The 18,033-nt window shown below is 47.8% G+C and overlaps 3 protein-coding genes across 10 annotated transcripts in view; 2 read left to right on the forward strand and 1 right to left on the reverse strand.

Moving 5' to 3' along the window:
- The first annotated feature begins 1,262 nt into the window (after positions 1–1,262).
- On the forward strand, positions 1,263–3,733 carry SPRYD4 (SPRY domain containing 4). Its single transcript, XM_072655084.1, has 2 exons — positions 1,263–1,448; positions 2,111–3,733. The coding sequence occupies exons 1-2, from the start codon at positions 1,301–1,303 to the stop codon at positions 2,647–2,649; spliced, it is 687 nt and encodes a 228-aa protein (XP_072511185.1). The 5' UTR covers positions 1,263–1,300; the 3' UTR covers positions 2,650–3,733.
- GLS2 (glutaminase 2) lies at positions 3,697–16,071 on the reverse strand. 6 transcript variants are annotated; one of them, XM_072655067.1, is made up of 20 exons: positions 16,024–16,071; positions 15,734–15,862; positions 15,056–15,294; positions 11,494–11,593; positions 10,696–10,817; positions 10,296–10,425; positions 9,445–9,524; positions 9,190–9,353; positions 8,872–8,930; positions 8,011–8,043; positions 7,694–7,752; positions 7,369–7,435; positions 6,988–7,038; positions 6,634–6,810; positions 6,114–6,245; positions 5,927–6,019; positions 5,706–5,767; positions 5,146–5,222; positions 4,739–4,802; positions 3,697–4,650 (listed from the first exon to the last, which is right to left on the reverse strand). In XM_072655067.1, the coding sequence occupies exons 3-20, from the start codon at positions 15,247–15,249 to the stop codon at positions 4,494–4,496; spliced, it is 1,821 nt and encodes a 606-aa protein (XP_072511168.1). In that variant the 5' UTR covers positions 15,250–15,294; positions 15,734–15,862; positions 16,024–16,071; the 3' UTR covers positions 3,697–4,493. The 6 variants fall into 6 exon arrangements, with proteins under 6 accessions (XP_072511168.1, XP_072511171.1, XP_072511172.1 ...); XM_072655070.1 differs by lacking the exon at positions 16,024–16,071 and having other exon boundaries at positions 15,734–15,876; XM_072655068.1 differs by lacking the exon at positions 8,011–8,043 and having other exon boundaries at positions 4,409–4,650.
- RBMS2 (RNA binding motif single stranded interacting protein 2) overlaps positions 15,695–18,033 on the forward strand; it is a 94,441-nt gene continuing 92,102 nt past the window's right edge. For 2 of the 3 annotated variants that reach the window (XM_072655079.1, XM_072655081.1), the window contains exon 1: positions 15,695–15,818. The gene's annotated coding sequence lies outside the window, so the exon portion shown is untranslated. The remainder of the gene's footprint in view (positions 15,819–18,033) is intronic. The other variant, XM_072655083.1, reaches the window with a different exon arrangement.

The raw sequence follows: 18,033 nt of genomic DNA on the forward strand, positions 1-18,033 counted from the left end.
TGACCCAAGGCCAGTGTAGTGGATCATAAAGTATAGGGAGGGGAGTCAAGTGTAAGAAGACTAGAAAGGTAGGAAAGGGTCAGGTTACTTGAAAGCAATAAGCTGCTGGAGGGGGCAGTAAGTAGGAGGTGAAGGGAGTTTTTTCTTGAACTCTTGCTCTTAACATCTCCCATCCCAGAACACTGGGAAGAATAATTTGAAGCTTAGATTTGTCTCATGTTTCAGTTCACCCCAAAAGTGGATAGAAAGACGCTAACGTAGTAAGGTATGGGGCAAATATTATTTCCTTTACACAAAAGAAATGCTTAACAGTATAACTAATGTTAGACTCTCTCAATTAAAATGTGAGGCATTTTGGAGGACTGCTAAATAGGCATTTCACATCCGCCTGGCTCCCTGTCTTCTGGCAAGCTAGGCCAGCAGTAGGACCCCTCCTCTTTGCTGGTCATTTGCTTTTCCAGGAAGTTCTTTAGTAGTTTTAGGTGGCATCTTCTGTATGTAGTGCAACCAGTTCAGAGGGACCCAGGGCCACCTGACCTCCGCCTCTCTGCTCACCTAGGCTTTGCAGCTCTCAGGGAGCGTGGGGAATGGCCAAGACACTATCCAGCATTTGCTAGTTCGTCCCAACCCACAAGCCCTTCTGCGCTGGACCGCACGGTCCCGGGAAATTGGGATTGTCCGGCCCGCTGACAGGTCCATCCTCACACGAGCTCCATCGGCGGTACCTCCAGTGGAACCCTTCCACACCTGTATTTGAGGATCTCCTGCAGGTTACCTTTACTTAGCTATCGAAGCTTCCACAATGCCTCCTCCGGGCTCCCCTCCTCCCAGTTCACACACAGCTGTTGGGTCTTCTGGGGCGCGAGGCCGCTCTCTTAACGCCTGCTCAGGGTTCCGAGGGGCTGCAATGGGTAGAGCACTGGGCCTGGGGTGAAGAGGCCTGCTTCCTGAGTTCCAACCCAATCTCAGACACTTACCAGCTGTGTCACCCCAAGTAAGTCACTTAACCCTCTTTGCCTCAGTGTCCTCATCTGTAAAGTGAGCAGGAGAAGGAAATGGCAGACCACTCCAGTATCTGGGTCACGGAGAGTCGGACGGGCCCTATACCACCATCACCTCTTCTGAGGGGGCTATCAGACCTGCCAGCGAGGGGAGTGGCAGCCCTCATCCGCCAGCCGGGAAGAGAGGAGGAGCGTGGGAACGACGCACAAACGTCCTCGGGCCGCGCTTCATCCTCAGTAGCCTATCAGAGACGACGACGTCATCACGCCGCGACGCGGTATCTCCGGGTCACGTGCCCATGAAAGCGCCGCCGTGGAGATGGAGGCGTCCCAGCGTGAGGGGCGTGCCCAGAAAGCCGGGGCGCAAGATGGCGCTGCCCACGGCCCGTGTGCTTCGTTTCTGTGGAGCTCATTGGTTAGGGGCCACGGCCTCCGCCACCCGGAGAGGTAGGGGCTCTCTGCTGGTCACCCCGGGCCCTCCTGCCGACTTCCGGAGGTCTTTTCCCCAACCCCCGCTCTCCAGCCTTGGTCTGAGAGACGCTTTTGCTCCCCCCCCCCCACGTGGGTGCCCCAGTCTCTCCGACCCTGGCCCCTCCAGAACGGCGGGGTGATTCTCGCGTTTCTGCAGCTGTTGGGAGGCCCAGGGAGAGGAGTCTGTTTATTTCGGTCTCTGGGGCCATCCCTTCTCTGCTCCCAGCCAGGACTCACCACCCCACCCCCGCCCCCAGCAAGTATCCAGATTCCCCCCCCATGTCACCCTGCACCCCTTTTCTGTCCCCATCCTCGGAATGGAACTCGCCACCCCAGCTAGGATCCAGATTCCCAAATGTCACCCCGCCACCCCTCTCCCCCCTGGGACCCAGACCCCCAGATGTTACCGCATCACCTGTCTCCCACTCCCAGCCGGTACAACAAACCCCACCCCCCAACCCCATGTCTCTCCGCCACCCTTTTTGGCTTCCAGTTAGGAGCCTGACTTCCAAATGTCACCTCCTTTTTTAACCTTTCCCTCCCCAGGCTCTTCTTTGGGGAGTACCTCCTCTCTTGTACTTGAGTGTTCATATCCCAATCTCATCCTTTTCATTGACTTTCTCTGGTTTGCTCTACAGCTATCAGTTTCAAGCTAGAAGAAAAGACAGCTCATACCAGCCTGGCACTCTTCAAGGGAGAGACTGGTGTTAAGTATGGCATGGTGGGGCTGGAGCCCACCAAAGTGGCCCTCAATGTGGAACGCTTTAAGGAGTGGGCTGTGGTACTGGGTAACACTGCAGTCACCAGCGGTCGGCACTATTGGGAGGTAACAGTCAAGAAATCTCAGCATTTCCGAATAGGTGTGGCAGATGTAGACATACCTCGGGATTGCTGCATCGGTGTAGATGGTCATTCCTGGGTGTTCACCTATGCTCAGCGGAGGTGGCATGCCATGCTGGCCAATGAGAGTGCCCCCATAATAGGCATTGGCCAGCCAGAGAAGGTGGGACTGCTGCTGGAGTATGAAGCACAGAGACTGAGCCTGGTGGACGTAAGCCGGCCTGCTGTGGTATACACTTTAAAGACAGAATTCCAGGGCCCAGTGATGCCTGCCTTTGCCCTTTGGGATGGAGAGCTGCTGACCCACTCAGGGCTTGATGTGCCAGAAGGAATCTAGGATGGCTTAAGTAGAGTCTCTCCCTGAAGCCCCTGAGTGGGCCCTTTTATATGTCTGGCCCAGTTTATTCTGGTTGTCATACCTACTCAGCCAGCAGTATCGGGCACTTGTGCAATATCTTAAATCCATCTGCCATTCTTTTTTCTATTCCCTGTGGAGGTTGAAGAGACAGCTCCCAATTCTGCCAGATACATAGGTATCTGATTTTGGTGGGAGACAGTTTGATTGTAGAGAATGATACCTGCACCTCTCATCAGGCCCCTAACCAGTCTTAGATTTTACCCATTCTGAAAGTTTACCCCTGCACCTCTGCTTTAACTTCTTTGCTACTGTAATTCTACATGAGAATGCCCTTATTTGGATTCTACTGGGTTTTGTGTTTGACTTCTCCAGAATGAGCCTTTTTTACCTGTGATTAGAGGAATGGTAAAGTTGTCAATGTGTCATTACCCCTTCCTTTGTGTAGTACATAGAGTCTGGACCTTTAACTCATTCACAAGTGCTTTATTGACTCAGTGTAAGCCTGAGAACATGGCCCTGACCCCAACAATCTTGGAACCACATAACCTTTCAGCCTCCCATAGCTTCTGCTGTTCCCATTCATGCGTCTGCCTGTCTGTAATCCTACACCCAGTCAGTCAGTCACAATTGTGGAGGACATGGAGAAAACTTAGGGGAGTTAGCTAGGTCATTGGCATTTCCTCCTTTGAGGATTTTATAAAGGGGTTGCTGGGCAGGAGGTCTCATTTAACTCATGTTTGGCAGAGATAACTTGAAAATTTTCAGTTTTAATCAAACAATACAACAAATAGTATTCTCTGGGTCATGAACCCTTTGTCCCCTTCACCCCTAATTAGAAGAATGTGATCTTTTCCTTTTCTCTAGAAGAAATGAGAACTTATATAAAGTAAGGTTTGAAGTATATGTAGTGGCTATTACTGTATAAATATACATTCTGTACACCATCTGGCCCCTCCTACTGTAGTGATGGTGGCTAAACACCCCTCATCAAAGGAGAAAGGGAGAGGGCTGGGTTTAACAAAAATATTGATTTGTATAATTAAAATTTTATTTGATCACAAAATACTTTCTCTGTCTATAAAAGAACTATTAGCAGTATTATATCCTGTCTGAAAGGGGTATAGTGCACTTCAGCCTCCTCAGCTTTCCCCATTTCTTCTCAATATATACTTATAAGAGGTGTAGCAACCCAGGGCTCCTCATCAGTGCACTCCTCCTCTCTTTAATATGTTTCTTCAGCCATGGAGTCAGGGAGAAGAAACAGAATACAGACAGTTCTGGCATTATGCAAATTCAACTCTTGCCAGCCCTGTGGCTCAGGCTCCCAGCAAATAGTGGCAGGGGTGTGCGACAGGGGTCCTCCTCTGTAGGCACGAAGCCACTCTGGCTGGGGGTGGGGTAGGGAGGTGCAGGCCTCCAAGAACTCTAAGGGAAGGAGGAAGTAGGGAGGAGAAGGTCTGTGGAAAGGTCCACCTACTTAAATGAGAACTGGCTGTATCTAAGAAGAAACCTAGGTAAACCCTTCTAGGGATGCTAACCAAATCAGAGTACTTACTTGCACCGAGCAGAAACCCAAGCCTTCTGGCCAAAACCCAATTCAAAAACTGGCAGTGGCCACTAGGGCCCATCTTTGGGCTTTGTTGGAAAAGGTAATGGGGGTGGGGATCTGGCTCATGATGGGGAAGGTGGGTGAAGAGGCTGGGGACAGTATGATAACCCCTCTAAGAGGCCTAAAACATCAAGCTGACTTCCCCTCTTCCCTCACTGAAGGCAGGTAGACTTCATTCCTGTTGATTCTTGTTTAAGGAAGGGGGTAGTCCCCCTTACACCATGCTCTCCAGGTTTTCCTTAGACAGGGTTTCAGCTGCTGCCTCAGCTTGAGTCTCAGACAAAGTATAGGAGTCTTGGTAATCCTGCAGCAGTTTGACCACTTCCAGATGGTTGAATTGCACAGCATCATCCAGGGGAATATTGCCCCACCTGTGAAGGAGAGGGCAGTAATCAGATAAATAGGGAAATGGATCAAGAGAAAGTCCCACCTATTGGCCTACTTGTTCCTCCTACTCACCTGTCCTTCACAAAAGGATTTACTTTGCAGGCTTCCACCAGGAACTTGACAACCTCCAGGTGTCCTAAGGGGTACAGAGAGGGTCAAGGCTTGGAAGCCTCTGATAACCCTGACCCCATTAGCCTCCCTTGACCCTTAATGAAGGTTTGAGTGCAAGGAGGGGAACAAAAAGTTCTTTTCCTATACCCTTATTCCCTTTAATAGTAGGGAATAATTCTAGCTACAGACTATAGTTGGGGTCCTAATTTGGCTTTGTGTCCTCAGTAACAATCAGGACAGTAGCACTCAATGTGAACAAATGCATACATGTACTTCGTAACTGGTAACTCTGAGAAGCAAAGGAAGGGCATGATGGTGAGCACCAGTGGACTTGTATGGTCTGGAGCCCTCGTTAAGTTTTCAGATACCTTCTGCTGCAGCGACATGCAGTGCTGTGCGGGAGTCATAATCCTTCTGTTCCATGTCCATGGCTGAGAGGGCAAACCTAGGAGCAATAGCACAGGGGTTGCTGCTGTCACCAGCAGTGTCCCTTCTGAAACAGGGCTGGTACTCAGAGAAGTGGGAAGGAAAATAAGGAAGATGGCCTCCCATGTCTGAAGTGCTCGGGCTCTTCAGAGGCCTTGGTGTTTGTGTCCACATGAACGTGGTACTCCCAAGGAAGAGCAGGGGCAGGATGACACCCAGAAACACCAGTCCTCAGATTTGCTGGGTGTGTCCTCACTCATAGGGCCCTGCTCTTAGCCTCCCAATTCTGTCCAACAGCACCCTTGGGTAGGTGGCAGCAGGCACTGACTCTAGAGGAGTCCAGAAGGCCCAACTGCCAATCTCAGCTGCTACCCTCCCTGTGTCACCTCCCTGGCTTCAGGGTTCTCATCATAACACAACAGGGAGCTGGACTGGACGGTCACTAAAGCCTTTCTAGCTCTTCATCTGTGTCTGAGCTATTTTAGCCACCGGGTAACAGTACCTTCGAAGAGCTGAAACATCTCCACTGTAGGCAGCAAAAAGCAGGTTCACCACAGTCTTGTTCTGGGGGGAAAATCAGTTACCTGAGGACAGCAGTGCCACATGCACAGCCCTAAGGCATGCAGGCCCACTTAGATGAGCAGTCATGGGTTCTTGCTGCTCAAGGTGTTGGGGGTGGTCTATTTTAGGAATATTTCTACAACCAATTGTGATTTTTCTTACCCGTACTTCTCCTCCTTCACGTCGAGGGTCCAGCTTCTTAGCACAGTGCCGCAAATTGTCATAGTTGTGGAAGTTAAAGAGAGATACCAGCTTCTACAGTCACACCCAAAGGGAGACATGGAAAGTAACATGCAGTAGGTACTCAACAAATATTTGATTTGGATTGGATCCTAAAGGTGCAACTTACCTGGCAGAAGCTGATGCCCCTGTGGCTGTTCCCCACCTTGTCCAATGGAGGTGACAGGCACATCAACCCCATAACGTTGGGTACCACAAGCAGGATGGCTCCTGACACTGCGGACTTGGCTGGAAGGCCCACCTGGGGAACAAAGATAGGGTTGAACATGTGCCAAGGATTGTACAAAACTTGGCCACGTAACCACCGTGGGAAAGGCCACATGCCCATCTCTTGGGCTCTCCCACTTGAGTGGTCAGCCAAGGTGCTGCTCAGGCTCCTGTGAATATTTTTTTTAACATTCTAATAATTAACCTATGATTTTCCTTACATGCACATCTCTTCTATAATACTGCTAATTTGGTCAACCAATTAACAACTTCCTTCTGTGTTTAGGTCCCTCTTCCCCCTACCCTGCCATCCCCAAAGGCTCTTGCTTAATAATAGCCTGATCCTCCTAAGTGGAAGAAAAAAAGAAAGATGAGCCCGAATATCTCTTGACAGGAAATGTGGGTAGCCCAAGTAGACTTACATGGAAGGCAAACTGTCCAGAGAAGTCATACATGCCGCAGGAATGCATGAGGCTGAGGGTGTTGCGAACAGCTTCAGCACTCAGCACACTCTCGCCCGTGATAGGGCAGATTCCACCGTTGGCAAGCGTGGCTGCCATGACACTGCCCGATTCACATGTCACTTCCACTGAGCAGAGCTAGGGAAACAAGGGGGGTAAGGTGGAAGATGTTGTGTAACCGGCCACTCCCTTCATTTTGGATGGGGGCAGGGATAGAGGACCCTGACAAGATGAGAGAAGCCTTCCCAACAAAACATCCCTTTCATCCTCTAGTTCCCATTCAGAAGGCTCAGAGCTCAAACGTGTTTTATTTACCTGGAAGTAGAGGTCTAATGCAGCCATCATGTCAACTCCCTTAGGAAAACACTGCAGGGGAAGAATAGAAAAATGCATTAACTACTTTAGGTTGGCACCATTTAGTCAATAGAAGTCATAGCTTTTCAGTTCAAATTCCTTAACACCAGCTATGCTTCCTGCTCCTCTAGTTTCTTTTCTTTTTTGGGGGGGGGGGGGGTGAGAGGAGGCAATTAGTTAGGTGACTTGCCCAGGGTCACACAGCTAGTGTCTGAAGCAGGATTTGAACTCGGGTCCTGACTCCAGGGCCAGTGCTCTACCCCCTGCACCACCTAACTGCTCCCTTGCCCCTCTATTTTCAACAGAATTTTTCCACTAACTTCCCTGAGCACCCTTTGTTACCTTCTTCTCCTTGAGATAATAGCCAATGGCATAATTCCGATCCCCAGTTTCTTTTTCTGACTGGAACCTGCAGCAAAAACTAGTTAGTAAGTCTAAAGTTTGGAGTAGGTCATAAAAAGAGGAAATATTTTCTCTGGATAGGGGAAAAATCACATCATAGATAGCCTACTAAACTTTTGGCCTTGAGCAGGGAAAGATCATTGCTTTACAGTTTAGGCCGTAGAAAACCTTCCAACAATCTACTGAAATGAAGCATTGATGTTCAGTTACAAAATACCCTTAGATTTCCCCCTCCCCCCAAAAAAAATCTCTCATGGAGTCTTACGTAGCATTGCTGAAACCCATATATTCATTTCCCGCCATTCTGTTCAAATACTGCAACACCTAGAAGAGAATTAGAGGAGTTGGGAAAACTATTCCCCCTAAGTAATGATAAACTCTGCTCTGACAAAGACCAAGCTGACAAGTCTTCTGAATCACTTTGTACTGACTCCAGTTTGGCTATAGAGCTCAGGAACTTCAAAGGGCTCCCCAATTCAAGGCAAAGGCTAGTAGCTTCCCACACCTCAGAGAATGAGGATCATAATCTAGGCTGGTGCATTGGCTACTGGGAACATTTCATGTGGCAGCAAGGGAACTTACAAAATCAAATTTCTCTGCTTTATTGCAGTCCATCTGCAAAAAGAGACATATATTAGCACAGGGGAAAGGATGAGGTTATGACCCCAGGGTAGACACAGAGGGATCTGGAAGGGGAAAAAGGACTGATCTTGATGAAGACATGGTAAGAATGAAGGTAGAGAGTAACATCTGGACACATATAACCCAGACCAGTCAGCACTGAGAATAATGAGGGGACCAGACCCATCTCCCACTTTCTCACACCAATGTGCTTCCTAGAGGATCAAACACACACTATATCTCAGCAGTGGGGGGAGGGCAATCTGGTACCACCTTCTTCAACAGGGGCTGCGATTGGCTCCCAGGGTGTCGCTGCCCTCAGGGTTATTGCTCAAGGTCTGGGAGGCCTACAGCTGGTGGGCCAGTTTGATACCCCTGCCCAAGGCCAACTCAGCAGTTCCAAGTGATTGTAATAGCTGCTTCTGTTACGGCCATTCACCCTTTCTCCTGTCTACTCCCTCACCCTTATGTGGCCAATCAGCACAGAAAGGTGCTGTCCTCCCCCTGGTCCTGGCACTTAGCCTTTGGGATCAGGGAGGTAGCTAGAGCCTTTTATCTTCTCTAAGGACCAAGGTGTTACGCCAAGGCAGGGAATGTACCCATTATACTGGGACTTTTCCAAAGAGATGGTAAGACCAGAATCCTTACAATATCCATGTCTCCTCTGGGGAATCAGAGCTAGGTGTAAGCTTATTTGAAGAGCTAGCTAAGGCAGAGTGGTATTATACTTTGCCTCAGGGGAAAATGGGGAATACAGAGTGAGAGACACTTGAAAGATGAATAGTTCTGGCAGTATTTTTGGACTGAGGTCAGGACCCTTACCTTTATCAGGGAACTCACAACAATGGCACCAGCATTTACCATTGGATTATGCGGGATTCCTGGGGAGACACAATCCACCCAATGCTCTATCAGTGGAGGCTCTGGGATGTTATGGGCTTCCTACCCTCTATTGCCCTCAGTTCTCTCATTCTATTGGTCAGTCTGACCAATGGTCACAGACCATTTTCCTGGGAAGGTGAAAAATACTGAGCAGGGGCAGAGAAGCATGTGAAGCAGGGGTTAACACTGATGGAATGCAAAAAGGAAGAGGAGAAAAGCAGCAGCCTATGCTTTGGTCTGAGTCATGGCAGCTCTCACCTTCCTCATTGAGGGAAAGCTTGTTGTAACGTAGACCGCTGGGCTCTTTGCCCACAAATTTATGTACATACTCAGTGCCCAGGTTGCTGACAGATATGGCATAAGTGAGGGGCTTCACGCAGGACTGTAGACAGAAGGGGATCTTAGTTTGTCCTACTGAATGCCTATAGACAGAGAAAAGCTATGAAAAGGGTGGCCTTGGTCCTACAACTCTTCCCTCCCTGACTACATTTCCCCCTTACCCAGCATTCTCACCTTTGTCCATCCACTGTGCATAGTGAGACACCCCATAGATCAGGATCTGACTTGGCTAGTTGGGGAATGTAGGCTGCCACCTGGGCAAGAGGAGGTTTGGAGGAGAGAGAAAAGAAAGAAAGAAAAGAGAGGAGAAAGGGGGAGAGAAAGGAGAGGTAAGGGAGGGGGACAGGAAGGGGAGAAGGAGAGGGAGGGAAGGAGGGGGGTGAGAGGTTAAAGTAAAAGGTAGCAGGACAATGGATAATCTAAGTTAAAATTTCACATATCACAGAGTTGGAAGGTCATCTAGTTCAATAGAAATCCCCTTGACAACATTTCCAATAAGTGGTCATCCAATTCTAGTTGAAGATTTCCAGCCTTCAAATTTTTCAGCTTTGCAAATATAAGTTTACAAATTGTAGCTTTCTACATGTTCGCACCCCCAACCCAAAGTCCTTTGTTATGTGTTTTGGAGAATTCCCTCCCTAAGCATGTCAAAGAACTGCTTGGACATTTGCTCTATCTATAGGAAGGAACAAAAAGGAAAGTCCTTGGAGCTAGCTTCCTTTATATAGATATATATACATTATCTTCCAACAGTTTCCTTTAGATATCCACTTCTATCAAATTGCCAAATCCTTATAGTAGTTGGTCTTCTTTCTTGCTTATCCTCCTGGGAACCTCAGGAATTTTATTGAACTGGAATCTGTTTGGGGGGTGGGGGAGAATTTATGGGGAGAGAGCTGCCATTTGGCTCCTAATCATTGGGACTTATTCACAATCCTCTTTCATTAGCCAAGGAAGACCTTAGAGCATAAAGTATACTCTACCCTAGAGCATATTTCCTTCCCTTTTACTGCCCTGTTCCTCACCTTGCCTTCTGTGAGGTCTTTGGTCTCCTCAAAGATGCGATCCACATGGTCTGTAAACTCCTCAAAGTCAGGAATGACAAACTTCTTTCGGAATGCCTGGGTCAGGAGCACAATGTTGCTGCTCACACATCTGGACCACACAATCACAACTGAATCAGGGGGATGAAGTTAAAATATTATGCCACCCACTCTACAGGACCCTTCAGGTTTTGGGGAAGGAAACAGTAAGGTAAGAGCAATGCTACAGCTTGACCCTAACTACCTGTGAGATCTTGGGTGAAAGACCTCTGGGCCAAAACAGATTGGATGAAGTGGTCTCTAAAATCTTTCCTAGTTTTAATATCCTAATTGTGATTTTTAGACAAAAGTGAAAGAAGGGTTGTTGTACCCAGGTTCTTACTTCCGAAAGAGATCACGATCTAAGAGACCTCCACTGCTGGTTTCTTTAACCATCCGCCGCATCTGGCTCATACAGTCCCGGAGCCGAGGGTCTGATGTCTGCAACCCGGTGGCTTTCAGTGCCTTCAGGGGAAATAGATGGCTCCATGAACTCTGGGATGAGGTCTCTCTATCCTTTCCTAACCCACTACCTTGCTAGCCCACGTTTAACTATTAGTACTGAAACATAGTGGTGTTCTTTTCCTGGTCTTAGCCTTTTACCAATAGAAGAAAGACCAATGGGTAGGAGTTGGAGGTAGGTAGATTTCACCTCAAGCTAAGGAAGAATAGAATGGATATGCAGTGAGTTTCCTAAAATTGGAGGTCTTCACATAAAAGGCTGTACAGAATCCATATAGCTTTCTGGGGATGCTGTAGAGGGGGGACTGATTCATGCTTTGGACAAAGCACTTCTGAGACAGGTTCCTTTAAACTCTAAGATTCTTTAATTCTACGAAAGTACTGGAGTAGCTTTCATAAAGAAAAATAGTAACTTCTGTACTTGGTTTGAATTCACTGGTTTATAGTTCAAAGAGGGTATTCTCTTGGAAACTATTTTATTTTTGACCAGGAAGGTCAATAGGCATGCCTGAGACAGGGGTAAGATGGCCCCTATTAACCTAGGAGTTTTTATAGCACTAGTTACTTAACCTCATGTATTATAGGTTCCCAATAGCAGTTTTGCATGCATACTGCCCTTTTTTCTCCTACTCCTTCAGAAACTTGGAGAGCTAGTAGGGGAAACTGAAGACTAGCTCACAGCAGTGAACTTATGGATGGCGATCCTTTCTTGTCCTTCAGCAATGGTGTAGAACAGCAGGTCACCCAGGCGGGACAGCATGCCACTCTCTGATGAATCACTGTTTGGGGGTGTGAATAAAGGGGAGAGAGATCAGAGGTCTCAGACACATTCTCTTGACTTCTCTCCTGATTTTTCTAGGAGCAGAGGTTAAAAGACTGTCTTATGAGTAGAAAGGCAAATGGCTACATTTCAGATATGAAGGAAGATCCTATTTTTGTCACAGTGCCTACAATTCTACCATTAGAGACTTGTGGATTTGTTTTTTGGATCTTGAATATTTTCCAGGTTTTAAATATCTCTTATTAAAGAGCCTGTATCCCTAATACCCCTGGAATAGGAAATATCTTGAGGTAACTCTCAAAGGGATAAGTTTATCAGATGCTTTTCATCTCCAACAGTCACTTGGAATCAATATCCTTTGGAATTGGGATATAGGACAGGCACTGGCTAAGGGGAAAGAGGAAGGGCTCCCTATCTCTAATGACTCTGGGAAGAATCCAGGTTAGAAGGGAGTGGCTGGCCCTCAATGACAGAAGGGAAAGTAAGTGAGTAGATTGGGAAATGGAGAAGAAAGTTGACTTCAATTCTGAAGGGTACTCCAAGGGGATAGGAGTGTAGAAGTAGTTCTGGCAAGGTGGTATTTATGGCTGGGGAGCAAAAGAAAGACGCAAAGTTGGTACACCTTTGGGGCCCAGAGGGGAGTGCGTTCCTCCTCTCTCATGTCTCCATCTGGGAGTCTCCAGCTTCCTTGTGACTCCTTACTGGTCTGGGCCAACATTCATCACTCAGATAGCACAAGTCCCAGGACAATATTGAAAGACAGTTAAATCTTGTATTGCCAGGAGATAAACAGGAGCTACCTTCCTTTCCTATTCCCACAGCACGTTTCTGTAGAAAAGGGAGCTGAACTTGGAGTATCATTGGCTTCTATTCCCATAGGATGTTGGAAAGATAACTCTTTGATGACTAGTTTCCTTATCTTACTGCTTTTTATAGAGAAGGAAAGAAGGGCACAAGAGAATAATGAGGGTACTCATTATTCAAAATTTAAGTACTTTTGTCTCTTAGGAAATGAGGGGCAATAAAATGATGTTTTTATCTCCCCCTACCCATTCAGGAAGGATAGCCAGTTGGCTCAGTGGATAGAGCACTGGGCCTGGATTCAGGAAGACCTGACTTCAAATCCAGCCTCAGACACTCACTACCTGCATGACCCTGGGCAAGTCACTTAACTTCTTTTGCCTTAACCCACTGGAAAAGGAAATGGCAAACCACTTCAGTATCTCTGCCAAGAAAATCTCATATGGGGGTTACAAACAGTGAACAACAAACGTGTTCAGGTTTAGGACTCAATACACTAGGGACACTTGCTGATACACTGGGAAGAGGGTAAATTTCTTAATCTTTGCCACGTGGCACTTGTGGTATACGTTTAAATACTGGGGGACTCATGAGTAAAAATTTCAGGAAGGATATCTTTACCCTTTATTTTTCATGAAATAAAGGTGTGGGGAATCCTTTTTTTCCTGTCCCTTCTCTATAATGCAGGCTTTGGGTGGCATTTATATCTATTTCTGGAGCTTTACCCAGAGCCGAAAGAGAGGGCTGACTATATATAGATGTGTGTTTATATCTATACATGTATATATACAAATACATATGTGTGTCTGTGTGCATATACATGTGAGTGTATATGTAGAAGTCTTTGAGAATCCTTACTTTTGCGATCTGAGCCTCCAATACGTGATGTGAACTCAAGGGAAGGGTGGGAGAGTGGCTGTTCAGCCTGGGCTGAGGTGGGATTCTCCTGACTCAATTTCCCCACAGACACCTGGCAGACTTTAAGCCTGACTGAATGCAAGTGGATAATCTAATCCTGCCTGGAATAGACATGAAGTTGGGGAGATATTGTATCCCTGCAATGTCCCTACTCTTGGTGGCAATTTCCTATAGTCAAAAGGTTTGTAAGCTTAATACCAGATCTATTCAATTGTAGATTATGGGTAGGGGAACATCCGAGGTTGTCTAAAATTAAGCTATTAGACATAGGACTTTAGACCAAGGGTCCTTTAATTCTTAGTAATACTGTGGAGACAATTAGGTCAAGAGCTTGTGAAGTTAGCAACATAAATATTATCTGTGTCTCAGCTGGTTAATGTTTAAAAAAATAATTCTTTTGTGGTTCATATTGTAAATGCTTTAAAACGATGTATCACCTGACCAAAAGTTTGGATTGCTTTATCTGTTATAAAGTGTGTTAAAAATAAATAAATAAAAAAGAGAATCCTTACTTTTCCCATCCTACCTCACCTGGCATCCCAAGCCTAGAGAGGAAGGAGGAAGAGATAGACTGGACTGGGAGGTTTAGCACTAGCAAAATTTCCTCAGCAGGGAAAAAAGGTGCAGAATCACGCAGACTCCCAGAGAATAGGGACATTTGGGATAAGGGAGAAAGGCCAGCACACACGTACCCACACAGAAGCAAACAAGATCCTAGTTTGGCTTACTGGCTCACTCTGAGCTGAGGAAATCTCATTCTCAGTGAATTAATTCCACTGCAAGAGGGAGGGCAGGAAGAGAACCAGCATTTATGAAGTGACTCTTATGTTCCAGGAACTATGCTTTTCAAATATTATCTTATTCCATCCTCACGAGACTGTGAAGTAGGTACAAAGAAACTCCCCCTTTAAGTACTCACAAAAATCTATCCTATTCTGTAAACTTAATTTATGACCCACACAGGTGCTGCTACATAAAACACACACACATACATTCTCCTAGGCTTGAACTAATGCAACAAACCCCATCATACCCTATCACCCAGACACAATGAAGGCACAGACGTATATACATACATACACATTTACATATATGTATGTACATATTTCATATGTACACACACACATATAGAATGGACAAAAGGCTAGATACTGGAGGAAATATTGCCCAAACGTTGCCCCCACCCCATCCTCTACACGCAAATATTTAACTGGAAGTGTACTCTACATGCAAATACATTCCAAACAACCCGCAACCAGCGTTATACAGGAGACAACTATGTATGTAATATATTCATATCTATAATATATATTCCAACTAAGCCTAAACACCCCAGGTTACGCTAGGTTGGGATGGGGAAGGAACGGTAGGAGGGGAAGAACGAAGTAGAATTAGGGAGGGCTGGGAAATAGAGGGGTGCCCCGAGACTCCCAGGCAGCGTTCGACCCACCTACGCACCTTGCAAACGTACATTCCGGGGGGTCAATATGGCTCAACCCCCGTCCCGAAGGGTTCCGCAGGATGGCCCAGGTGGGCCGGACCCAAACCCCCAAATCCCACGGCAAGGGCATCGCGGTGCGGCGCGGTGGGAGAGCAGCAGCGAGGAGGTGGGAGGGCAGAGAGCTGAGCGCTTCGCAGAGGAGGAAGGAGGGAAGGCGCCGGAGCTTGGGGCGCTGGCACGAGTGCACCCTCCCCCCCTTCTCCCCGTCCCCTCCCCGGCCCCCCACTGCGCCCGCCTTACTGTTCCTTCTGATGCTGCGGCAGGTGGCTGTTCAGTATCTCTCTGCCTTTCGCCGCGGCGGCTCCATTCAGGGGGTGGTGGCGCACGCTTCCAACAAGAAGGGGACCCTGGGCCAGGGAACCCCATCCTCCCCGCCCGGGGGGCCGTCCTCCTGGCCCACGCAGAGCTCCCCGGAGAGCCCGCAGGGAGCGCATCCCTGCGCCTCCAGCAGTCGGGTTCGCGAGCGAGCACAGACGCGCCTAGGAAGGAGCAGGTTGGGGTGGGGCTGGGAGGGGAGGATGGTGGAGAGGTGCGGAGAGAGGTGCCAGGTACAGGTGAGGGGACAGCGGGGGGTGGCGGCTGGAAAGGCGGGGTCCTGCCTCTTTTCAGGCGCCTCCAACAGCCGTGCGCGTCAAGCCCCCCACTGTGACCCTAAGTACGTTCGAAGGCGGAGGAATGGGGGAGGGAGGAGCGAGGTCGAGGGTGGTGGGCTGGGAGGAAGAGTGAGGGGCGGGATGGGCAAGGGTCGCATCCAATAAGCGAGTAGAGGGAGGGAATTAGGGTGGGCCTGGGGAAAAGTGAGATGGCCCAATAACGGGACCGAGGCTGGGAGGGGGGGGGTGCTTCTTCCTCCCTGCTCTGCCCCGCCCCGCCCCCTGCGCAATTCTGCGCGTGCGCACGGGCTCGCGCGGCTCGCACCTCGCGCTGACAGAGCGTGGGAAAACCCGAGGGCGCGAGGCGCGAGGGACGATGGAGGTCACCAGCGGGGCGCACGAAAATGCGGGTGAGGTCGCGGGTTCCTTCCACAGCCTTCTTGACCTCTTGATACTGAGATAGATGGCCAAGCTGGCGTTATTCCGTGCCAGCCCCCGGAGAAGTTAGAGCCTGGGGGCGCCACCGAAGGGGGAGAAGCATGCCCCTCCCTCCCCCTTCCTCTTCCTCCCCCCTCCCCCAAGACAGGTCTCCGGGACTTGGAGTCGTGGCCCTACCGGGGACCAGCCCTAGGTGGGGGCGGGGAGAGTCGCGGTGAGGTCACCTCTGGAGCGGGTTCAGCCTCCTCACCTGGAGCGGCCCCACCCGCCTGACCGCTCTCATTGTGAGGGTCAGCTGACCGCCCTGGGCGCGGGAGGACTGGGAAGGAGGGAGCTTTTCCGCTTTAGAGAGGTCCAGCAGCCCTGGCTCCCTGCATTCTCCCCCAGACCCTGGAGGATGGGCTGCGTACAGGTGGTCTAGAGCTGTCGCTGAGTTACTAGGGGTTAGTGGAAATGGGAGGGAGGGGAATTTAAGGTCAGGACAAATCCGTGTGAGCTGAAATCTCTCCCTCCTTGACGTTTTTATGTAGGTAAAAGCAGATAAAAATACCAAGGGCAGCCTTGAAGGGGAAAAGAAGTCTCAAAATGGCAGTCCGAGGTTTTTGTGTGGAAGGGATTTGGGGGAGAATGTGGGGTAGTCCTACCTCTTTACCTTATTTATGGTAGGAATTTTTTGAGTTTTTTTGTTTCTCAGATGTGTTGATTATGGTGTACCCCCTAAGCCTCAGGTCTTTTGAGTACAGCTGATAGGCCCCCCAACCCCACCCCATCTGCCAGTAGATTTGGTTCCTGTCTAAGAAAGGATTTGTGGAAGACTTTTTAAAGAGTCTTAAATCTTAAGACCTGATTTTGGTGGAGGTCATCATGTACTTGCCTCAGTTCTCCGTCTTTGAGAATATAACCTTCACTTTCTTTGTTTGATACATGCTGTAAAGGGAAGAATTGTCTTATGGGTAGGCCTAGATGACCACTAAAGTCCTTTCCAATACTGTAAATTGTGAATGTATCTGTGAAATGCTTTGATACCCTCAAGAGAAAGATGTATAAATTTACAAACTTCACCTAGAGAAGCAGCATGATGGTAGATAAAAAACACCAATCATGGGGTCACAAAGATTAGATTTCAAGTCCTTCTTCTGCTGCATATTGACTGTGTGACCCTGAGCAAGTGTCATTTAACTTCTCAAATTGCAAAGCAGGTAACAGATACAGTCTATGCTGTAGAGAAAATTTATTTACCAGGAATTCCCTACACCGATGAAGTCATAGGTCCTTTCCAAAAAAAGAAAAACTCACCTAAAAGTTAGTTTAGAATCATCCTTATTTTGATTTCCAGTGACAGGGAATACCCTGAGGTAGCCATTCTACTTTTGGAGAGCTTATATTGTTAGTAAATTTGTCAGTATATGGAGTCATAATCTGACTCCCTGTAATTTCAACCCTTTGTTCAGAATTTTCCCCTCTGGGGCCAAGTAGAAGTAAGTTAACAATCCCTGTTCCACATGAAAACCCTTTGTATACTTGAGGACACCTAGTTGCTATGTTTCCCAGACTTAAATATCCCTAGCTCTTTCAGCCAGTACTATCTATGGCCTAGTTTGAGTCCCTTTTTTGTCTACGACAGAGTACAACTGGGCTGTCATGTCCATTACTCTGGACATTGTACTCACGAAGAATAAGATCCCATTAACCTTTTTAGCTTTCACATCATATTACTGTCTTTTACTGAGCTTTCAGTCTACTAGAAATGCTGGGTCTTCTTCATAGAAACGACTGGATTTTATTTTTTTAAACTTCATCCTGTATTTGTTACAACTTATTTAAACCACGCACAAGACTTTACGTTTAGTTCTGTTAAATTTTGTCTTGCCTTCAGTCTGCTATCCCAATACTGTTGAGATCTTAATATTGAACTTGGGCCTGAGTTCAAATGTGCTACTTACTACTTGTGTGTTCTTCAGGCAGATCACTTAAAATGTCTCTGGACCTCAGGTTCCTCATCTAGAAAATGATGAGATTGATCTAGGTGCTCTCTATGATCCCTGCCAGCTCTCTAGCTATGATCAAATGATCTTTCCTGATCTCAGTTCTGTCATCGAATCTGTCAGTCATCTCTCTAGCTTTGTATCATTTAAGCATACCTAGAGGATCATAGATTTGGAGTTGGAAGTATCCTCCAAGATCTCT

Source organism: Notamacropus eugenii, chromosome 3, assembly GCF_028372415.1.
Source record: "Notamacropus eugenii isolate mMacEug1 chromosome 3, mMacEug1.pri_v2, whole genome shotgun sequence".
Taxonomy (NCBI): domain Eukaryota; kingdom Metazoa; phylum Chordata; class Mammalia; order Diprotodontia; family Macropodidae; genus Notamacropus; species Notamacropus eugenii.

Bases quoted from the DNA above. Each gene is read 5' to 3' on its own strand.
- SPRYD4 (XM_072655084.1), top strand. From the start codon at position 1,301: ATGAAAGCGCCGCCGTGGAGATGGAGGCGTCCCAGCGTGAGGGGCGTG. The intron at 1,449-2,110 runs GTAGGGGCTCTC...TTTGCTCTACAG, and splicing joins GGCCTCCGCCACCCGGAGAG to CTATCAGTTTCAAGCTAGAA.
- GLS2 (XM_072655067.1), bottom strand. From the start codon at position 15,249: ATGCGCTCCCTGCGGGCTCTCCGGGGAGCTCTGCGTGGGCCAGGAGGA. The intron at 8,044-8,871 runs GTAAGGGTCCTG...CTCTTTTTGCAG, and splicing joins TTGTGAGTTCCCTGATAAAG to ATGGACTGCAATAAAGCAGA. The intron at 7,753-8,010 runs GTAAGTTCCCTT...ATTCTCTTCTAG, and splicing joins AAGCAGAGAAATTTGATTTT to GTGTTGCAGTATTTGAACAG.